The sequence below is a fragment of the Tursiops truncatus genome, chromosome 1 (assembly GCF_011762595.2).
Source record: "Tursiops truncatus isolate mTurTru1 chromosome 1, mTurTru1.mat.Y, whole genome shotgun sequence".
NCBI classification, from domain to species: Eukaryota; Metazoa; Chordata; class Mammalia; order Artiodactyla; family Delphinidae; genus Tursiops; species Tursiops truncatus.
In genome coordinates this window covers 79057583-79080055 of record NC_047034.1, presented here as the reverse complement: position 1 = coordinate 79080055, position 22473 = coordinate 79057583, and the positions used below count along the sequence as shown (strand labels likewise).

At 38.0% G+C, this 22473-nt stretch overlaps 1 protein-coding gene across 4 annotated transcripts in view; it reads right to left on the bottom strand.

Annotated features, from left to right (window-relative positions):
- The window catches only part of WARS2 (tryptophanyl tRNA synthetase 2, mitochondrial), an 87945-nt gene that overhangs the window by 34016 nt on the left and 31456 nt on the right, over window positions 1–22473 (bottom strand). For 2 of the 4 annotated variants that reach the window (XR_012333544.1, XM_004319662.4), the window contains exon 2: window positions 12009–12266. Coding sequence is in view for 3 of the 4 variants with exons in the window: in XM_004319662.4 (XP_004319710.3) it covers window positions 12009–12266 (258 nt within the window). In the remaining variant the exon portion in view is untranslated. The remainder of the gene's footprint in view (window positions 1–12008; window positions 12267–22473) is intronic. The other 2 variants (XM_073808992.1, XM_073808990.1) reach the window with 1 other exon arrangement.

Below are 22473 nucleotides of genomic sequence, written 5' to 3'. Positions count from 1 at the left end.
ACCCCAAAACTTAGGTCCTAAAAAATATTGAAGATTTTGGGGACTACATTAAATTAAATACTTTTATTCATCAAAGGGCATAACAAAGTGAAAAGGCAACCTGTGAAGTGGGAGAAAATAAAGACTAACTACCACAACTCAACAACAACAAAAACAACCTGATTAAAAAATGGGCAAAGGACTTGAAGAGTCGTTTCTCTAAGGAAGTTATACAAATGGCCAACAAGCATATGAAAAGATGTTCAACATCACTAGTGATTAGGGAAATGCAAATTAAAACTATAAAATGAGATATCGCCTCATATCCATTAGGAAGGCTACTATTACAAAAACCCCACAAACCCCAAGAAAACCCACACATACAAAAAAGAAAATAACAACTGTTGATGAGGATGGAGAAATTGGAACCCTTGTGCACTGTTGGTCAGAAAGTAAAATGGTCCAACTGCTATGGAAAACAGTATGGTGATTCCTAAAAAAATTAAAAATAGAATTACCATGTGATCCAGCAATATCACTTCTGGGTTTATACACAAAAGAAACAACAAGAATTCACTGTATAGCACAGGGAACTATATTCAATATCTTGTAATAAACTATAATGGAAAAGAATTAATATAACTGAATCACTTTGCTGTACACCTGAAACTAACACAATAGTGTAAATCAACTATACTTTGATTAAAAAAAAAAAAGAATACAAAGCAGGATCTTAAAGAGCTATTTGTATACACATGTTCACAACAGCATTATTAAACATAGCCAAAAGGGGGAAGCAACCCGAATAGCCATTGTCAGATGAATGAATGGATAAACAAAATGTGATATATACACACAATGGAATATTATTCAGCTTTAAAAAGGAAGGCAATTAAGACACATGCTATAGCATAGATGAACCTGGAGGACAGTATGTTAGGTGAAATGAGCCCAGTCACAAAAAGACAAATACTGTATGATTTTACTCATATGAATTATCTAGAACAGTCAGACTCATAGAGACAGAAAGCAGAATGGTGGTTGCCAGGGTCTGGAGGTTGGGGGGAGGGGAGGAAATAGCTGTTTAATGGCTACAGAATTTCAGTTTTGCAAGATGAAACAGTTCTGGAGATTGGTTGCACAGTAACATGAATATATTTAACACTACTGAATTGTACACTTAAAAAATGGTTAAGATGGTACATTTTATATTCATGTATTTTACCTCAGTTTTAAAAAAAAGTCTGTGTAAAGAAAAAATATAAACATATATCTAAGGTTGGGAAAAAGTAGTTAATGTTATGTTATGTGAATTTCATCCCAAATTATTTTAAAAATTCAAGTGGAGGGGCTGGTTAGAGGTGAAAAGGAAAGATCTGGTTTCAGATATGTTGAAATTGAGATTTTGGAAAGATATCCAGAGATAGAAGTCTAGAAGACTGCTAGAAACACAAAAAACTAGGAAGAAAGGTCAGGGAAAGAGACAAGATTTGAGAGAAAATGGCTGAAAGTTATAGAAGTAGATGAGACTTCAAGAGGGCAGAAAAAATAAAAAATATGGAATAGATCTATCTATGTATCTGTCTAGGTATCTGTCTATCTACCTATCTACCTACCTACCTACCTACCTACCTAGCTCAGGACAGAATTCTGGAGATTAAAAGGAATGAGCAGTTAATATATCAATGAATCAGAATAGTAAAGAAGTATAAGAAGAAAAGACTAAGCACAGGTAAATTAGAGGTCACATTGTGCTTCATTAAAAAAAAAAAAAAACACAACCCTGGGTTGTGTTCTTTATCCTGTAGTATATAACAAATAAGTACAAAATATGTTTGTAAATGATGTCTCTCCCTACATATATTTGTTATTGTTTTGATTTGGATAAATAATGTTTAAACAAGGAAAAACATGAATTAAAAAATCATCTAAAAACAAACAAAAATGATGAAAGTCTTAAATCATAAGATGATTTTCATATTCTTATTTTAAACTCTTTTCAACTCTTGACTAAAATTCCCTAAAATTCTTGGCAGTAAAGATCCCTTCAGTCTAATTCAAAGCACTGTCCTCGGCAAAGCTGCTCTCTTTATTTAAAAAATTAATTTATTTTTATTTTTGGCTGCGTTGTGTCTTCGTTGCTGTGCACGGGCTTTCTCTAGTTGCGGCAAGTGGGGGCTACTCTTCATTGTGGTGCGCGGGCTTCTCATTGCGGTGGCTTCTCTTGTTGTGGAGCATGGGGTCTAGGCGCGTGGGCTTCAGTAGTTGTGGCACACGGGCTCAGTAGTTGTGGCACACGGGCTTAGTTGCTCCGTGGTATGTGGGATCTTCCCGGACCCGGGCTCAAACCCATGTCCCCTGCATTGGCAGGCAGATTCTTAACCACTGTGCCACCAGGGAAGTCCCAGAGCTACTCTCTTTTTATACTTTCCTTGTAGTGGGGTCAACAGCTGCAACACTTGGTTTCATGGGGCTTTTTGCTGGTTTTACAAGAAGTTTAGGGAACATGTTACAACAGCAAACAAAATAATTAGTTTACTGACTAAACTTGTGAGCAGGTTGTTTCTTGGTTTCATTGTGAATGGGTGACTCAAAGCTCAGATGAAATTTTTATGCCATATTTATTTTGCCTTTGTTATTTTAAATGCTTGAATGACAACTATATTGAAAAACCTGTAGTGTTCTCACACAGTTCTGTGGGTTCTTCTTTTCTTTTGACTTATATATCCTAAGTGCCTACTCATTAAAAAAATTTTTTTAATACTAAGTCAACTTTAGTGAGGCATAAAGTACAAACAATAAGATGGACCCACTTTAGCTGCTCAGTCCACAGAGTTCTGACAAATCTATACATGTGTAACCATCACACCAGTCAAGATATAGAACAGTTCAATGTCCCCCAAAAGTTCCCTCACACAGTTTTGCAGTTTATTCCTCACCCTTCCCTCAGCCCTGCTCCTGGGAACCACTGATCTGTTTTTTGTTATTATGGATTAGTTCTGCCTGTTCTAGAATATCATATAAATGTTAGTATATAATATGAATTCTTCTGTTCTTGGCTTCTTTCAGCATAATGTTTCTGCTATTCCTTCATGTTGTTACAGACTCCTTTTCACTGTTTAATAATATTCCATTGATTGAATATTCTACCATTATTTATTTATTCATTGATGGACGTTTGGGTTGTTTTTAGTTTGGAACTATTGTGAGCAAAAACACTATGAACACTTACGTATAAGTCATTTTGCAGGCAATGTTTGCATTTCTCTTTGGTAAATACCTAGGAGTGAAACTGCTGTGTCACTTGGTAAGTATATGTTTAATTTTATAAGAAATTGTCATTTTATACTGTTAACAGCAATGTATGAGTTCATGTTGTTCCACATCCTTACCAAAACTTAGCACTATCAGTATTTTTAATTTTAGTCATTCAAGTGGGTAAAATGGGTTTTAGAAAAAGAGTCATGTATTTGGAAATTAAAACACATATTTCTAAATAAATCACAGATCAAACAAGAAATAATAGAAATTAGAAATCATTTACAAATGAGTTATAGTGAAAATACTACATATCACAACTTTGTAGATGCTGATAAAACAGTACTTAGAAGGAAATGAGTATTTATAATTATATTAGAAAAGAAGAATGGCTAAAAATTAATGAGGCCCACTTAAGAAGTTAGAAAAATAACAACAAAGTAATTTCAAAGAAAACAGAAGCAAGAGAGGAAACAATGAAACTAATGAAATAGAAAAGAAAGGTATGATAGAGAGGCTCACAAAACCGAAAATGCAAATTAAAATAAGATAGCATATTCTATCCTTTATAATGGCAAAAGTAAAATGTCTAATTATACCAAATATTGCCATAGACCAAAAGAAACTCTTCACTTGTTGGGAATGTAAATTGGAATACCAATTTGGAGAGCAATCTAGCAATAGCCACTAACACTTATGATATATATACATGTCATATATCCTCATGATTCCACTCTTATGTATGTACACCTAGAAAAGCCTTTCAGATGTACACAAAAAGCATATAGAAGTATGCCCACTGTAGTATTATTTGCAGTAACAAAAAAGTTGGAAAAAATCTAAATACGCTTTGTCAGGAAAATAGATAAATAAATTGTGATAGAGCCAGACAATGGAATATTGTAGAGCAGTCAAAACGAATAAATCTCGAACACATAACTAATGTTGCACACAAAAATATAGATGCAGGAAGATTTCTGCAGCACGATGCTATTTACATAAAGTTTTAAAACATACAAAATAAATGATATGGATTGTTATGGCCAAATTATATGCAATACAAATAGAAACACGTACATGGGAATGATGAGTATTAAATTCAGTATAGTGGTTACCTCTGGGGAGGCAGGAAACATAATGGGGTTAGAGAGAGCTAAACAGAAAGTTTCGACTGTACTTGTAACGTTTGATAGACACATATACACTACTGACACTATGCATAAAACAGACAACTAATGAGAACCTACTGTAGAGCACAGGGAACTCTACTCAGTGCTCTGTGGTGACCTAAATGGGAAGGAAATCCAAAAAAGAGGGGATATATGTATACGTATAGCTGATTCACTTTGCTATACAGTAGAAACTAACACAACATTGTAAAGCAACTGTACTCCAATAAAAATTAATTTAAAAAAAACCCAGAAACTACATGCAGCAACTATGCCAAAAGGTTAGCATTTCAAAAAGCAGTCATTCGCCTTCATATTTTTCTGAATGTCTGAAATATTTCTTAAAAAGTCCTGAAAAACCTTTGACAACAAACGCCTGTGAAAATAGTTTGTTATTGAGTATAAAGACAGGCACTGTCATTAATTTGATCCCCACCTTCCAAATCCGCTCTACCCTTAAACAAATCAAGGAGCCTAGGGTGGGGACAATATGTGTCTGGTGATGTAGGGTGAGAGAGAAAGTTAACATCTGCCAGGAATTATACATCATATTATTTAAATATCCCTATTATAGACATTAAAAAGGGGGTTCAGAGAGCTTCAGTAACTTGCCCAGTGTGTCACTACAAGAAGAGATCACAGTGAGATTCAAACTGTATCTGGCTTCAAAGCTCATACTCTTTCCACTACTGCCCTGATAGTAAAAAATAACTCTTCTTGGAGGTGTCATTAAGATATGACCTAACCCTGTAGTCCAGGATGCAAGCAGCACAAATACTACAGCTTCTCATCAAGTCACACATGAGTATAGATCTAGGCAAGGAAGTGGTACTAGTGGCAACTTTTTAGAGAAGGAAATATAACATGAGGAGTTTGAGTTATATAATAATTCTCCTAACTTATCTTTATTATGTATGCCATGGGCCATTTAGAACTTTTGTCTCTCCCTGGAAACTTTGGAGGTGACACCAGTTTTACAAATAGATTCCTCAAGACCATTAACCTATATAGAGGTCTGTTTGCTTCCTTCCTATTACGAGTTGAATGTACACCTGTTGTTGGTAGCCTAACAACTTGAGAGTTTAACGAATACAAGTATGTACTCAAATATGCTTCCAAAATTACTAGGATAAGTGAAAACACAAAAGATTCTCTGTCCTAGTTTAGGCTTTGGCTTTTTACCTCTAAGATAAGGGACAACGAATGGGTCAGGTACCACTTTTGTTTGTATTCAGTGAGCCAAGATTCATGTAGTCAGTTCCTTTGGCCCTTATTCGGAAATTGGTTCCTCCATAGCCCCCTTTCCTTTATTGTTATTATTGATTTTAGTTTCCTGGGAAACAAAACCTACCTCTAATTAGAGAATGAGGCCACATTCCAAAGCTGCAGATTCCATTCTTCTCCCTCGACTCTTCCCTGGACTGTTTTGGACCCTCTGTAACATGATGTCTGATGGTCGAAAACTGTCCTTTTCTCCCAGCCTTGGCAGAAAGCCAGTGCCTAAAGCTATGAACTCCAGCTTTTATCTTCCATCTGCAGGGTGATTCAATCCCAAGCAAAGTAACAACTAAAGATGTGGAAACGTGCACCTCAGAGGCAGCTGTGGGAATCAGACTGGATCTGCACTCGGGCCTGCTAGAAATAAGAGACCACTGACTTTGGCATTGGCATGGAAACCTCTGCCAAGCACACACATAAGCAGGCGATCCCTCTCCCTCTCCTTCCCACTCTCTCTCTCTCACTCACACACACACACACATGCGCACGTGCACACACACACCTTTCAGAGGAGAGGCTCTGTAAAATTCCCCACATATGGCAAACATATTGTAGGGAAAGCACCATGACTAGAGGCTGGTGGGAAAGAAAGAAAAAGAAAATAATGAGAAAAATCTTCAGTAAGTCTAAATCGTTCCAGTCAGACCGCTGAGAAAGAATGCAAAGGACTGGAGATAAAAATTATTGGTAAAATCAGCATTATAACATAGCTAAACTCTTTCCCTATTTCAAATAATTACTAGAACTTACTCTGGTGTCCAACAATGGCACCTGGGGAACTAGTCTTTATATTTATCTGTAAGTACTTTGCTTAACACAATGGATATACATGAAAAGAGCCCTTACATAATATAAAAAGTATTTTTCTCTAACTCACAATTTCAAAAATTCTTCATTTTACTTGGAAATAATTGTCTGTGAGGAGATGTAGTTATAACTAATTTTAACTGGTATTGGCTCCCAACACTTTAATTCTAATTATTTTCTAAATTCCTATCATATTCAGTGATCAACTAAATGCATAAATGTACTGCAAAATTCCCAATATAAAGAAATTAACAAAAAAAACCTTGTTAAAATTACACAAATAACCTCTAATTTATGTTTTATAAGTTAAGAATTGATTTATCAAATTTTCTCAAAATAAAACCAGAAGAGGGGCTTCCCTGGTGGCACAGTGGTTAGGAATCTGCCTGCCAATGCAGGGGACACAGGTTTGAGCCCTGGTCCGGGAAGATCCCACATGCCACAGAGCAACTAAGCCCATGCACCTAGAGCCCGTGCTCCGCAACAAGAGAAGCCACTGCAATGAGAAGCCCGCGCACCACAACAAAGAGTAGCCCCTGCTCGCCGCAACTAGAGAAAGCCCATGCGCAGCAACGAAGACCCAACGCAGCCAAAAATAAATAAATAAAATATATATAAAAACAAACAAACAAACAAAAAAAACAGAAGAAAATACTCTAACTTCTGCTTTAAAGAATTATTGGTAAAAGTTAATCAGATCATTTGAACACAAAATAACCTGTGATAAAAAGTGATGGAGTGGAAGAAACACTGACCTGATGTTCTCAGCGGCCTCATGCTTGAAGGGCTTTCTAGAAACTGAGTTTAAATTTTTACCTTGAGGGTAGGAGAGAGGTGCTGATGTATTTTAAGTAGAAAGATGACCGTGGCTACAATGTGGGGAATGGACCATCGATTTGTGAGACTGAAGCAGGAGTGAGAGGGTAATTTAGTAGTCCAGGGTCTTCAGGTCAGCTCTGGCTCTGCACTGCCCCTCTGCCATCAGCTCCTGAGGCAAAGGCATGGTGGGAGACCGAAAAATATTCTCTCCCCATGAGTACAGATCTTCCTCAACTTACAATGGGGTTACGTCTTGATAAACACATGGTTAAGCTGAAAATATTCTAAGTTGAAAATGCATATAATACACCTAACCTACCGAACATCATAGCTTCACCGTGCTCAGAACACTTACAATAGCCCTATAGTTGGGCAAAATCATCCAGCACAAAGCCTATATTATAATAAAGTGTTGAATATCTCATGTAATTTATTGAATACTGTACTGAAAGTGAAAAACAGAACGGTTGTGAGTGTCTCGGTTGTTTACCTTGGTGATCTCGCGGCTGACCTGGAGCTGCAGCTCCCTGCTGCTGCCCAGTACCACAAGAGAATATCGTACTACATATTGCCAGCCTGGAAAAAGATCAACATCCAAAATTCAAAGTACAGCTTCTACTGAATGCATATTGCTTTCAAACCATCATAAGTTGAACCACTGTAAGTCAGAAACTGTCTATATAGCTTCTAAAAGTAGTGCCTTAGGAAGAAAAAAGAGTCCTGGATTTGCCACCTACAAGCTGTTATGACCTCAGGTAGCTAATTAAGAAGATATTATTAAGCATTTACTAAGTACCAGGCACCCTCAGAGATTTTCTGATTACTTAATCTCTTTATACCTTAATTTATTCATCTGTGAAAAAACAGTAATGCCTAACTCATGCACTGCTTTGAAGATTAAAAGAGAGGTCATATACATGAAACGGCTGGTAAATCTTCCACGTTTAAAGATGCTCTATTTTCTTCTCAATCCCCCTCTACTGAAAACTCCACAGGTTGATAAAGACAGTTGTTAATTAATTGGCTTTTGGATAGCAAGACATAAAATACAAACACCATGATGATTCTTTCACCTACTAGAACAAGGCAAATATGGGGTCAGGTCTTTAAAATAATCATTGTTTCAAGGCGACTAGCTTAGTTAATATACTTCTACTTGAGAATGGTCCTAAGAAGCAAAAGCCAATACATGCCTTCACAGTTTCAAGATAAAGCATCAGGAAGAACTTCCCATCATCCTCCATGAACCGCTTGAAGCTTTACAGCATTCTAGAGGAACTGATATCTAGACACTCCTTTCTAGGCACTCTGTAGGCACTAAGTAAGCATCGTTTCTAGTCAAACTATTATAAATGGTGACAAGCAACTATGTAGGATGGCAGTTTATAGCCATTAAACATCAGCTAACACAGATTAGTGAAAAGAGGAAGCACAAAAAATTAAGGTTTATTTTTATGTCCAAAAGAGCTAATTTTATAGCAAATAAATGAAAGCCTGATTAACATATCAAAGGCATGAAAAAAGTGGAAGCGTACAAATGAACTTATCTACAAAACAGAGACAGACTCACAGACACAGAGAACAGACTTGTGGTTGCCAATGGGGAAGGGGAGTGGGGGAGGGATGGAGTGAGAGTTTGGGGTTAGCAGATGCAAACTAGTATATATAGAATGCATAAACAACAAGGTGCTATGGTACAGCACAGGGAACTATATTCAATATTTATGTAATAAACCATAATGGAAAAGAATATAAAAAAGAATGTATATATATGTATAACTGAATCACTTTGCTGTACAGCAGATATTAACACAACACTGTAAATCAACTATACTTCAATTAAAAAAATACATACCACATCAGGGAAAAAAAAAAAGAAAAAAGTGGGAGCATAAAAACCAAAGTTTAAAATTTTTTTTTAAGTGCAGAAGGATTAACTTCCCAGGAAATAAAACTTGATCAACAAATCAAAAGGCATGAAATAAAAAGAGACTTTAAGATCCATAATCAAATGTGATGCATAGATCTTGGTTGGATCATCATTCCAACAAGACAACATTTTGGAAGACATTTTGGAAGAATCAGCATAATTTGAACATGGACTGGGTATTAGAAGATAATATGGAATTATCATTAACTTGTTAGGTGTGATGACAGTATTGTGGTTATGTAAGAAAATTTCCTTAGTTTATAGAGAGGCATGCTGAAATATTTAGGGCATGAAATGTCATGATGTGTGGTATCTGCTATAAAATACTTCAACAGAGAAAACAACATTGGCGAGACAAATCACAAAATGTGAGTAAATGATGGGGGTAGAGTATACTCTTCTCTCTACTCTTCTGCATATATTTAAAGTTTTCTTTATTAAATATTTTAAAAAGGAAAGAAAATCTGATAAAATATCCAGTCCATCCACTGAGTTGTAATAAGGTTGGTTGCCCGAGTTAAAGAAGGAAATGGCCCAGACCAAGCATGTCTTGAGGACAGAAAGACACCTGAGGAAGTCTTTAATACTGTCTTTGTGGGACAAATTGTGGAATGTGGGCTGATGAGTACTTCCTTCAAATTTTACTGGCAAACTATCGAAATTCCCCCAAGGGAGCTGAAGTCAGGGATGGTAGGAGGGGGAACTGGGAGCCAATTTAGAGACCACTGAGGAAACAGGCAACACCAGTTGCCTCCACTCTCTGACCTAGGCCCACATAATGAGCTCACTAGTTTGGGAACCAGTGAGCTCATTTTGTAACATAAAAAATGTTACAAAAGGGAGGTGAATTTTTTTATCCCTCACTTATGAGAATGTTCTTACAAAGTCTCCCATATTGTGGGTTACTCTTTCAATTGCTATTTTGAACAACAATGTACCATGTGGAAGAAGATACCTCAATTACTGCAAATTTTATACAGTTATGGAGGTCACTGCCAAAAATCCTTTACAAAGGAGAACATTTTTAGAATATGGTAATCATTTCTGGGGCTATGAGCTCAAAGTGCAAGTACTGGATGTGACTGTAAATAAGCCTTTAATTTTAAAGGTCACTTTAAAAAGCAACTGACAAGTGGTTACTTTGTGGAGATTAGACATTTTCACCTACAAGAAGTATGGAAATAAGTACTGAGAATACAATTTTTAAAAAGAATATCACATAAGGATCAAAAGAGAGCTTGTATCAAAAACAGCTAAGATGGAGTAAAGATGGTATGCTTTGGAAAATGCATTAGGTGACTCCAAAACTGGCTCTAAAGATGACCAGCATTATAATTTCAGAGATGGATGTGAAGAGTTTAGATAAACATTGCTTCATGAAATATGAGAGGCACCTTCCTTTCAGAGAGAAGGTAGGAGTGCTTCTGAGGTAGGACAACCAAGAGGGTGAGAGATCTAGGGTAAGCTAATTTGAAGAAGGTAAGGCCTATGGAACAAGGACCTGGAGGGTAAGGATGGTGCACAATTAATGTCTCCAAGTTTGGAAGAGCAGTCATGTGGAAGACAGAGTTGATTTATATGTATTTTTAGCGAGGAGTTAAATGAGTGGCTAGAAGTTACAGGGAGGTGGGTGTTTGCTCAATATAAGCAAGTACTTGATAACAATTACATCTGTCCAGGATTGAATCTGAAAAGCCATACGTAAGGAAATGCTTCCTGACCAACTGTAAAAAAGGAAATTGAGGTAAATTGCCTTTATGGTCATTTTAATGATTAGAATCTATTATTCTATCACATTATCTCTAAGCTGGTAACAAGTTTAAGTTGATAACTGCATTTATTTTTTGAAGATACTCTTTTCATTGATTACATATTTTTAAATGGTTGCTCTGTGTGAATCATTACATTAAGTTCTGTGGGTGATTAAATATATACAAAAATAATGATTGTCAGAAGTTTATGATCAAGAAAGGATCACATGTATAACACGTTCCATACGTGCATACATGTTAACATGTGCCAAAACATGTATAACATACCATTCCTTGGCTGGGGCTCTGTCACCAGGTTAAAGCAGACATGTGATAAGGGCATGATCCAGTTAAAATTTTCACCTTCTTTGCTAGGGAGTCTCTTAAGCGCCTTGTCTCTAGTCCAGGTTATCCGCCTGTCCAAGAGTAAACTGATTCATCCATAGTAAAGATATGAGTCAAATATTTTGGCTTTGTTCTAAAGCCTTTCTTGGCTTGGACTCAAGACACTGGACATTGTCTTCCAATTTCCCAGCTAGTTCTCTCAAATCTTCTCAAAAGTTATTATACGAAGAATGAACAATGGGAATTATCCAATAGACCTTCCAAATGCAATACCCAATAAAGCAACATTGGAGTTACGTAAAACCATCAGTCGCTAAATTCTATCCCTCATCACCAGACTAGTCAACAGCATGAATTCATCTGTTTGAATGCAACCCAGTACAGAAAAACAATTCCAGGGTTAGAAGTACTAATGGGATACAACTTTTTGGTTTATGAAGCATTATAAACTTACCTAGTACAGTGGAGGGAAAGTTGAAAATACTATTGCATTATAATAATACTCAATGATATGAATATAGGGAAAACATGAAAATGAAACAGTCGCATTTGATGAAGTCACACTTGAAGGGTCAAAAAAAAAAAAATCAAAAACAGGAGTTATATAAACCATTCGATTTTTTCCTCAATCTGAAAATAAATGTTTTCTCGGTTCTAATCTGAGAAGCTGACCTGAGATTGCTGGAAAAGGATGCTCTTCTCTGGGTTTACGCCACAGGCGAGAAGAGCAGCCGTCATGTCCAAGATGCTCTGCCGGAGGACGGCTGGGTCTTGGGGGACAGTGATGGAATGTAGGTCAACAATGCTGTACAGCACGGAGTCATGCTCGTCCTGTAATCTCACCCAGCTCTCAATGGCTCCCAGGTAATTGCCAAGGTGGGGGATTCCTGTAGGCTGAATGCCAGAAAATATGCGCTTCACGGAATCTTTCTGGAACAAAGGAAAACAAACAACATTGCTTTTGAAGCAGAATCCATGAATCCTATGCCCATGTTTGATGGCTACGCAATTTTTTTTAACTGCAATCTGACAGTCATCATCCTTAAATGCATTTATTTTGTAAAGCACTATGTTAGGTGCTATTAGGAGACAGAAATTATATTAAAAAAATCTTTTTTTGCACTCAAAAGCTTATAAACACAAAGGCACGTAAGAAAAGGTCTGTATCTCCAATCTAACTGGAGATAGAGGATATGCTTATGAAAATAAAAGTAACCGTACAGTATTACAACACAATTGTGACTGGTTTGGAAAGGTAAATAGTGGGGTACAGAAAAGAGTTCCCAAGAGGAAAAGATGACTGTGGTTCTGGTGGTCAGTTGCAGAGACTTCAGACATAGAATCAAATTTCACTGGAGATTAAAGGGGCTCCAGGGGTTTTTCACATGACTTCATTCATTTTGCAGTTAAGGCAATGAAGGCCTTAGCATTAGGGCTAAAGGCTACTCTTACTTAATTCAGTTTTCTTTAAAAATAAAAGAATTTGAAAAAGAATAGATACATGTATATGTATAACTGAATCACTACGCTGTACACCTGAAACTAACACAACATTGTTAATCAACTGTACTCCAATATAAAATAAAAAAGTAAAAATAATTGCTGATATTATAATTTAATGTGCAGGATCTGGGCTAAAAATTAGGAAACCTATACTCTATTTCTGATATTGCTTCTTGATAAAGTTATTTAACTTTTTCATGCTTCAGTATCCATTTACTTTTGATAAAATCATAGTTGGTTTTTTATTTCTTCAAACGAAGTTTTTAATTCTGCATAATTTTTTAAATTATAAAATCATTTTTGACATGGTCATGCTATCCCATTGGTCTATACTGTCTATTATTGAAGTTATAATAGAAAATGAGAAGAAAAAAAATGTGCCTCTGTATTTGTAAGCTTTTGAGCACAACAAATTTTTTTTTTTTTTTTTTTGTGGTACGCGGGCCTCTCACTGTTGGGGCCTCTCCCCTTGCGGAGCACAGGCTCCAGACGGGCAGGCTCAGCGGCCATGGCTCACGGGCCCAGCCTCTCCGCGGCATGTGGGATCCTCCCAGACCGGGGCATGAACCCGCGTCCCCTGCATCGGCAGGCGGACTCTCAACCACTGCGCCACCAGGGAAGCCCAGTGCAACAAATTTTTAAAAAATATTTTCTGTCTTTAATACAGATAAATGATAAAATACATCATTATCATTTTTAACAATAATAAAAAATTACTAATAACAACCATAATTTACTGGACAACTACTATGTTTCAGGCATTTATGCTCAGTGCTTTAATGCATTAATGTATTTATTCCTTATAATATATAATATGGTAGGCATATGATTACCTCTAATTTACAGATAAGAAAACTGAGGCTCACAAATATTAATAGATTGCCTTTGGCCACACAACTAATAGGTGGAACTGAAATTTCAAGTCAGGTATTACTGACTTCAAAGCTCATGTACGCTCCTTCCACTAGCTACCATGTTTTGCTTAAACACCATCTATTAAGACTTCATTACATTCACTGCATTATTTTGCAACGTTTCTGTTGCAAAAAAAAAGTTATGGGGGAAAAAAAAGAATATTCTCTACACATATATTTGTGTATTAGTGCCAAGTCTCTCCAGTGTACGTAGCTAGGAGTTGAATTGCTGGATCATAAGGTATGCATATGTAACTTCAGTTGTACTACAGCGTGCTAAACTATTCCTAAGTATCAGTACGTAACAATTTGCAGTTTCTACCACCAATTCCTATTGTTCCACATCCTCACCAACACTTTGCCAGTAGTTCTATTTTTAGCTAACTGACGATATAGGGTAGAATCTCATTATGGTTTAACTGCATTTCTCTGATTATTTATTAGAGAAGTTGAGAACTCATGGCTTTTGGTATCTTTATTTCCTCTTCTGTGGAGAGGCTATTCAAGTTATTTTGCCTAGTTTTCTCAGCTTGGATTATCTTTCCAATGATTTAAGAATTTTTGTATATTCTGGATCCTAATATTTTGTCAGTTACATGTGTGGCCAATGTATTCTCTCATTATGTGGCTATTTGCCTTTATGTTACCTTTTGATGAAGAGATGTTCTTCAAATATATAATTTTTGACCAGATTTTTATGTCATAGAAGAAATCTTTTAATATCCTGAGTTCATGAAGATACGTGTGTGTATATACATACATACATATATAAAGCATATGTATGTGCATATGCTTTAAAGTTTTATCTTTCACATTTAAGTCTGTATCCATTTGGAGTTTTTTGCATATGGTGTGAGGTAGACATCTACTTTATTTTCTCTCCTTTTTTTCCCCCTATATGGATACCTAATTTTTCCATCACCATTTATTGAAAAGATCCTTTCCCCACTGCTCTCTGGAATGCCACTTCAGCATAAACCAATTATCTCTATATGTCTGAGTCTGTATCTGGTCTTTCTATTCTGTCTCATTGGTCCATGGTCTATTTGTCTATGTCTGCACCAGTACCGCAGCTGCCTTTTTAATAAGTCTTGGGACCTGGTGGAGCAAGTCTTTCTACCTTCTTCTTCTTCTTCTTCTTCAAGACTATCTAACCCACCCTTGGTCCTTTATACTTCTCAATCCATTTTACAGTCATCTTGCCAAGTTCCAAGAGAAAAAAAAAAAGCAACCTGTTGGGGTTTTTGATTGGGATTACAGTGAGTCCATAGATTGCTTTGGGGAGAACCAACATCTTTATAATACTGGGTCCTCTCATCTAGAAAACCATATAGTTTATGAGGATCTAATGTAAAACACGATGACTACAGGATAACATTGCATTGTATAATTGAAATTTGCTAAGAGAGTAGAACTCAAATGCTCTCTCACACACACACACAAAGACAAATATGTGAGGTGTTGGTTGTGTTAATAATTAACTAGGTGGGGGGGATCTTTTCACAATGTATATCAAATCACCATGGTATATGTACACTTTAAATACCTTACAATTTATGTGTCGATTATACATCAATAAAGTTGAATTTTTTTTTAAAAAAGAATAACATTTAAAAAAGTCTTTATCTTTATATCTAATATTAGCTCCTAAGAGCTAATCTACTTTAGATGTGTGAGTGCCAAGACTACTTATATTTTGCCCTTCCCTTTTCCCAAAAATTTCAAATCCTACAGTCTATTTTCCTATATCTGCTTATTTTCCTCTCTATTTCTGAGATAACAGCCCTAAAATAGAATGCTACATCATAGTTCCATGATCTAGAATTGTACTTGATATAAGCACTCAGGAGACCTAAGAGGTTTGTGGCTCTGAGAATATGAAAAATACCTTTTAAGTAACTGAGAATATAATATTACCACTTAAAATCATACACATGTACATACACACATATGAGGCTGTCAAATGACTAACTCCCCAAATCATAATTTAGAGACATTACTTTAAAAATAGTTTGTAGCTGAGAACTGAGGCTGAGGGAGGGAGAGAGAGAGAGAGAAAGAGAAAGAAAGGGAGAGAGAAGCGTTAGCATAAAATAAGTACATATCAGTGAGGCTTCCTTCAGTACCTTAGGCCCTTAACCAGCCCTGGGTCCCTGAAATGGGAATAAGCAAAGGAGCTTTCAGTGAGGTAAAAAATGATTAATGGGCTTTTGGGACTGATTGATGAAGAGAGAAAGCAAAGCAGAAAAACAAGCTCTGAACTTAATAAATGAAGAGGAAAAAAAATGCCGTCCAGAAATGCTTGACCTAGGATGAAAGGGGACTGTTTATGGTCATATAAAGGATTATAAGGGCCAATAATATCAAGCTGAGAAAAAAATACGAATATTTCCACACAAATTCCTCCATGTTCAAACTAAGGAATTATTCCCTGAGAGAAATGGAGAAACTAGTTCTTGGGAAAACTAGAAGAGAAAAGCACTAGAGGACAGACTATGAGAAAAAAGAATTGTGACCGGTGGGAATGAACTAGACATGATCTAATACATCTTTTTCGTTCTCTAGTTTCTGTGATTCTATATATCCAGGCAGAGGGAATGATGTTATCAAGAAGTAAGAGCAACAAGAAATGTTTTGTTCAATTTTCAAGGAGCTATTAAAAAAATACAGGATCTAAATGAGAACTGGATTCCTGGTCTTAAAAATATACAGAGAGTGTCTTGCACTTCTGCGGTGAGTTTATGTTCCCGTCTGTTCCCCCTGCAAGAGTCAGCAGGCAGCCTGACAGCATGGCAGGGGAGATATGCCTGGTACCATGAAATCATGGGGCTGGAATGTGGAGTTTGGGTGGTGGGAGGATGGGGGTTCTGTGTTCAAAAGCACTAGAGTTGGAAAAGAATGAAAATGAAAGGAGCATGGGCTTCCCAGTGGACAGGAGGCAAACCACAAAGAAAACAGCTTCAAGACTAGCCCACAGGCATTCGCTCATGGGGAAGTCTAGAGCATCAACCTTGAATCCCATCGCAATGCACAGAGAATAAAAAAAGGCGCATTTTACAAAATAGGTCTTCATTTTTATTTCAGGTGTATTTCCTTAGCAAACGCCACTTCCAATCAATACATGCATTGGCTCAATTTGTAACAGAATCAGCATTACCAATGGGCAGCTTCAGCCCTGGGATTTGATATATTCCAGAAGACAGGGTGGGAGTTTGTATCAAAGAGAGAACTTATCAATCTGACAGATGTAGCTAAAAGCGCTCCTGTCATAAGGTACTGAGCATATCCCAAGTTCATAATTATCATAATTTCAATTATTGCACCCAAAAGCAATTAAAAACTCCCAAGCTGCTAATCATGGCAAAAGATATTTTTTGTGATTAACTAAAGAGAGCTTCTGATTTTAATCCCAAGTGAATAAAATACATCAAAAGAAGGCTGCCTACTAGCTTTGAAACCCTTTCAACTTTGGTATGGTGGTGGGAACCAAAGACTTCAACTAAAGATTTCAAGATTCTTATTACAAAGTCCTGCTTGTGTCCAGCTGTAGCATCAATTGTGCACTCATCACACCTGTTTTAACTATACTCGACGGCAGACCAAAAACTTGGCTGAGCAAGCACTATGTCTAATTGGTTCCATGAAAGGCATGTTATCATGGATTGCGATAAAAAAGGAATCAACAACATTAACAACTAATTTGGTTGAAAATTTCTTTTTGTAAGTCTATTTATTCTTCTAAATAAAAAATACAGCTTAAGAAGCTCTCTGTTGGTGCTTCTCAATTCTATCATGTATGTCACCCTACTATTTCAATCCTAGGCCCCTCGCATCTGTCTTCAACACTTTCTTGAAAATGTCTATACCACCAGTTAGTGATATAAGAGCTGAAACATAGGAGACCCGGCATAGAAAATTAGCACTTCGGTCCTGGCTGGGAGGATCCAGGTGCTTCTCTGAAGCTTTCTTTGGCCACAGCTCAGCATTGTTCTGCTACAGTCAGCTCTTTCTTCCAGAAAGTACAGAGGGCTCTGGGTCTGGAGAGAAAAAGCTGACTCAGCACCAAGAAAAAAAAAAAAAAAAACTGGGTTCATTTCTGCTTAGAAATGAAACCAGATGCTCAGACCTAGGAATCAACATAGTAAATATTAATTCAATGTAAGAGAAAGCAGGTCTTATGTCACCCTCAAACAAGAAGCAATATGTCGGCCAACAATTAAAACTGCAGGAAAAAATTATTTTTAAAAAGAAAAAAGGAGAAAGGAGTGACTAATCTACTAGACCGTGAGTTCCATAAAAGCATAGATGAGAAGTACTTAGCAACGTATTATTAGGTCAGTGAAATAAGTTGAAAGGAATAAACTTGGTTTTTTAAAAATGTTTTTTACAGACTTATTTAAGCCGCTTCCAGATTTTAAGAGCTGTGCATCTATTTTCCCTCGGTGCACTGAGCTGTCCTTCTATCATGCAGTAGAATGCTTTTGCAGATGGATTTTCATTCTTGTGCTGAACTTTAGCTATCAGAAACATTCCCTGGCACTTGCATGGACCTCATCGGATGTGAAGGAGGTAGGAATTACTGGCCTTACTTTCCAGGGAAGGACACTGCAAGGTTAAGTAACCCTCACAAGATCACAGGCAGGTGGTTAGATTTGGAACCCAGCTCTCAGCCCTGGACACCGAGCTCTGTCCCTTTCCTGTGCACAGGGCTGCATCCAGTTTAGAACTTCTTGACCTCATGGTTGGTCTGGCCTTTAAGTATCCTCACTCCCGCCCGCACCTCCCCTCCACACACACGCTCTCAGAAAGGGAAGGTGTGCCACAGAGTCGTTTCCTGAAAGGCCCAGGCACACAGCTGGTGGCACACCTGGGGCCAGAATCCAGACCTCCAGAGCTCTGCTCACCAGACCACATGACGTTTTTGCATATTTATCACGTTCTTTTCTTCTGCAGCTATTTCTTTTGTACCTCAGCATCTCTGTGGGCTTATTTTCTTCAGGCCTTTTTTTCCGGTTTTCTTTCTTACTTGTCAAATAGCACCTCAGTGAATGTCTCCCCATCACACAGAGATGATGAAATACAAAATCTGGGGACTTTGCCTCCTAGGAAAGACTGCATTGTCACCTCAGGGCAGCTAAGTTATGTTTAAATGCAAAGCTTATATGTAGGTACAGAATAAACTGGCAAGTCCTTTTAGTTTTTATTGGAAAAGTGACTAAAACTAGATTAATATATTATCTAAACACAACATAAATAATTATAATATGATATGTAGTGAGAAACACTTTTAATTTCTAATGACAATACTGCTTCCTAAACCAAACCATCCAGGGTCAAATTCTTGACATAAACATCTTAACCACCACTACATAATTTATTTTTATATTGGATGGAACAGTAAATAGAGGCAAGAGATCAAGAAGTGCTAACATTTTTAAAGTATAAAGAATGATCTGAAATGCTTATGAAAATACTAGTTTTTCCTCATAAGAAAATATGAACATTGATCTTAAAGTGTTAGAGAGATCATGCTGGAAAGATATGATTTTATCATTGCCTTTTGTGGCCAAATAAAGGTATATCCTACCCATTATCTTTGGTCACAGATCCATGCCTGTCTGGTGGTCCCATCTTCAGCTGACTGTCTGAGAACATTCCTCCTTTTACAGCCGCTGAGAGATTTGGCTCTCCACACCTAAGTCCTCAGACTGTTACTAAAGGTGTGGTTTTAAGATGTCTCTTTTTTAGTTACATGCCCATTTTCAAATGTAATATTCTTACCAGACATGTCTAATATGTAGACGAGCCCAAAGAAATGCTTGGTGTATGGATAACAGGAGTCAGTGAGGGAGCCCCAGTAGGCAGCCCCCTGCGGGCTTGTCCGCCCTCACCCCTGCCAGCCTCTGAGGGGCTTCCTGGAGCACAGGTTTGAAAACAACTTGATTCAGGACATTTAAAAAATATTAATAGTTTGTTGAAAAAAAAAATGTTCTTCCTCAGGGTAGTGGGAAATATACAGAAGAAAGTTCTCAAAAGGAAAAGTCTGGGACAACAATGCACATACCGCACGCACAGACTTAGCTCTATGCATTAAGTCTTCTCATTTCTTCCTCTGGGTTAGGGTTCAAAGTTTATGTGGCAGTTAATCCCCTTCCCAGCTGTCCTCCATCATCCTCCACGAGAAGCTGACCTAGTTACTTGCCATTCTTGTATCGCTCATTCCCCTCTGCACTCAGACTGTTCCCTCATCCTGGATGTCCTTCGCCCCCTTCTCTGCCTGGAGAACTCCCCGTGGTCTTCAAGGCCTAACAATCTCTCCTTGATTCTAAACCTCTTAAACATACCTTCTCCCTACCAAACACACACACACACACACACACACACACACACACACACACACTCTGAGTCAGTCTCTCTCTCCAAGCAGAACAGATCCCTCTTTCATCGGTTCTTCATTATTGCACATATCACACGGGTAACTTGGTAAATATTTTCTTATTTGCTTAGGAAATATTTTCCCACCTAGAATATGAGCTCTCTAGGGCTGGGGCTGCCTTTTTCATCTTTATATCCCCAGTATATAGCAGTGTCAGGTACATTGTGAGGATCTAATAAATGTTAGTGGAATAAATGACAAATCTCCCACTCCTACTCCCCACTTTGGCTCCATGTAAAGGGCGAAATAACTATACACAAAATGAACCAGATGTTCCAGTTATAGGCAGTTCCTAAACAAGTTATGTTCTGAGAGCTCGTTTGAAAATTGGTTTTCTGAAACTCAGACACTCAATTCTTTAAATGGCAGTTACGGTCCTGGAAGGCCGCCCGTGGAAGCCTCATTGAACCCACAGTATTTCTGAAGAATGGTTTTAACAGCACCATTTCAGCTGCACCTAAACACCATTCATAAAATTGTTTCTGTGGGAAAGTGAAATCCAAGTTCTATTTTGGGATACTAGAGAATTACCTACCCTGTGGTGGCTCTGATTTTAAAGCAGAAAGTGCTTAAGGGGAGCAATCTGGTAGGAAGAGCAGCTTGTATTTGCATACAGACTTTTAAAATTAGATGTATGATAATCTGGAGGTGGGGCAACATGTGGGCACGTCCTTCAGCATGATTAGCACTCCTAACACCGAATTGTGTGTATATGGACTGTCCTGGAGGCGGCCGCCCCAGCCGCCATTGTTGGCAACAAAGGCGCAGAAGGAAGGTGGAAGGAAGGCATTGGAGCAGGGGTTCCCACAGCGTGTCTCCGTACCTGCAACATCACCCAAACAAGGACCTTGTTAGGAATGCAGATTCCTGGGCCCCGACCCAGACCTACTGACTCAGAAATTCTATGGGTGGACTTATCCCAGGAAAAGAAATGATAAGAGTTTTGCAATCTGTCCTTTGACAAGCCTTCCAGGGGGTTCTGATGCCTGCTCCAGTTTGAGACGGGCTTTGGGACACCAATATCTAGTCTTAAAGTTCACTTCAACTATATAAAATGAGGTACAGATGAAAACACCATGAATAAAAAATAGAAGATACTTTCTAAGCCACCAGTTCTCAATCTTATCTGTACAGCGATCACCTGGGAGCTTTAAAAAAAATACCGATGCCTGGGTCCCATCCTCAGAAATTCTGATTTAATCAGTTTGGGATTTGGCGTGAGCATCGGGATTTTTTGTGTGTCCAGGATTGAAAAACCACTGTTCCAAGCCAACTACTACATAATTATTCTCCAAAACTGCCAATCTGACTGGAAACATGGGAACACACACACACACACACACACACACACACACACACAAACAGAGTGTAAAAATTTGAAAAGTTCACTTGCTTATAATTTACATTTCAAGGTAATAAAATCCCTGGGCATTTATGTATTAATGCATGGTCGGAGGCCCCTTTGACTTCAGGCAGTTCTAGTATCACATGAAGGTCAGAAGATTATTATGGTCAACAGCTTATGAAGATGTGGCTAGTGTGTCTACATTGGTGAGAAAAGACACCTGCGACAAGTAAGCACACCATCTTCCACCGTTAGGTAAATTGACTTAACAATGCCCAGTTCCATAAATCCTTATGGCTCAGGGATTTAAGAAGCACGGGTAGCCCAGACAGCACTAAGAAAATGATCCCACTAAGAAGGTTTTGACATCAGAATTGTCATGGATAAAATACAAAATTCTCTCTGCATAGGATGCTCTTTTCTACCCATCTCCCTGTGTGGCAAACTCTCTAACTCCCTCCAATCCCTACAGAGAGTCTGAATCCAACACTCAAGCAGCTGTAGGCAGGTCTCATGGTCAGCTCAGCTGGTTGAGGAAAACCTGGACTAACAACTGGTGGCCTTGGCTAAGCAAAGCCGAGATGCCAGAAATTTTTTTTGTTTTGCAGTACACGGGCCTCTCACTGTTGCGGCCTCTCCCGTCGCGGAGCACAGGCTCCGGACGCGCAGGCCCAGCGGCCATGGCTCACGGGCCCAGCCGCTCCGCGGTATGTGGGATCTTCCCGGACCGGGGCACGAACCCGTGTCCCCTGCATCGGCAGGCGGACTCTCACCCACTGCGCCACCAGGGAAGCCCTGCCAGAAATTTTTATACCCAACAAATGAAATAACTCCATGACTTCTCAAGTGTTCTGAACCTTTGAGAGACAGTGTGAATTTCTTACAAGGTACTAATACTAAAAACAGAGAAAAAGATTCTAAAGTTATTTTCCAGGCATA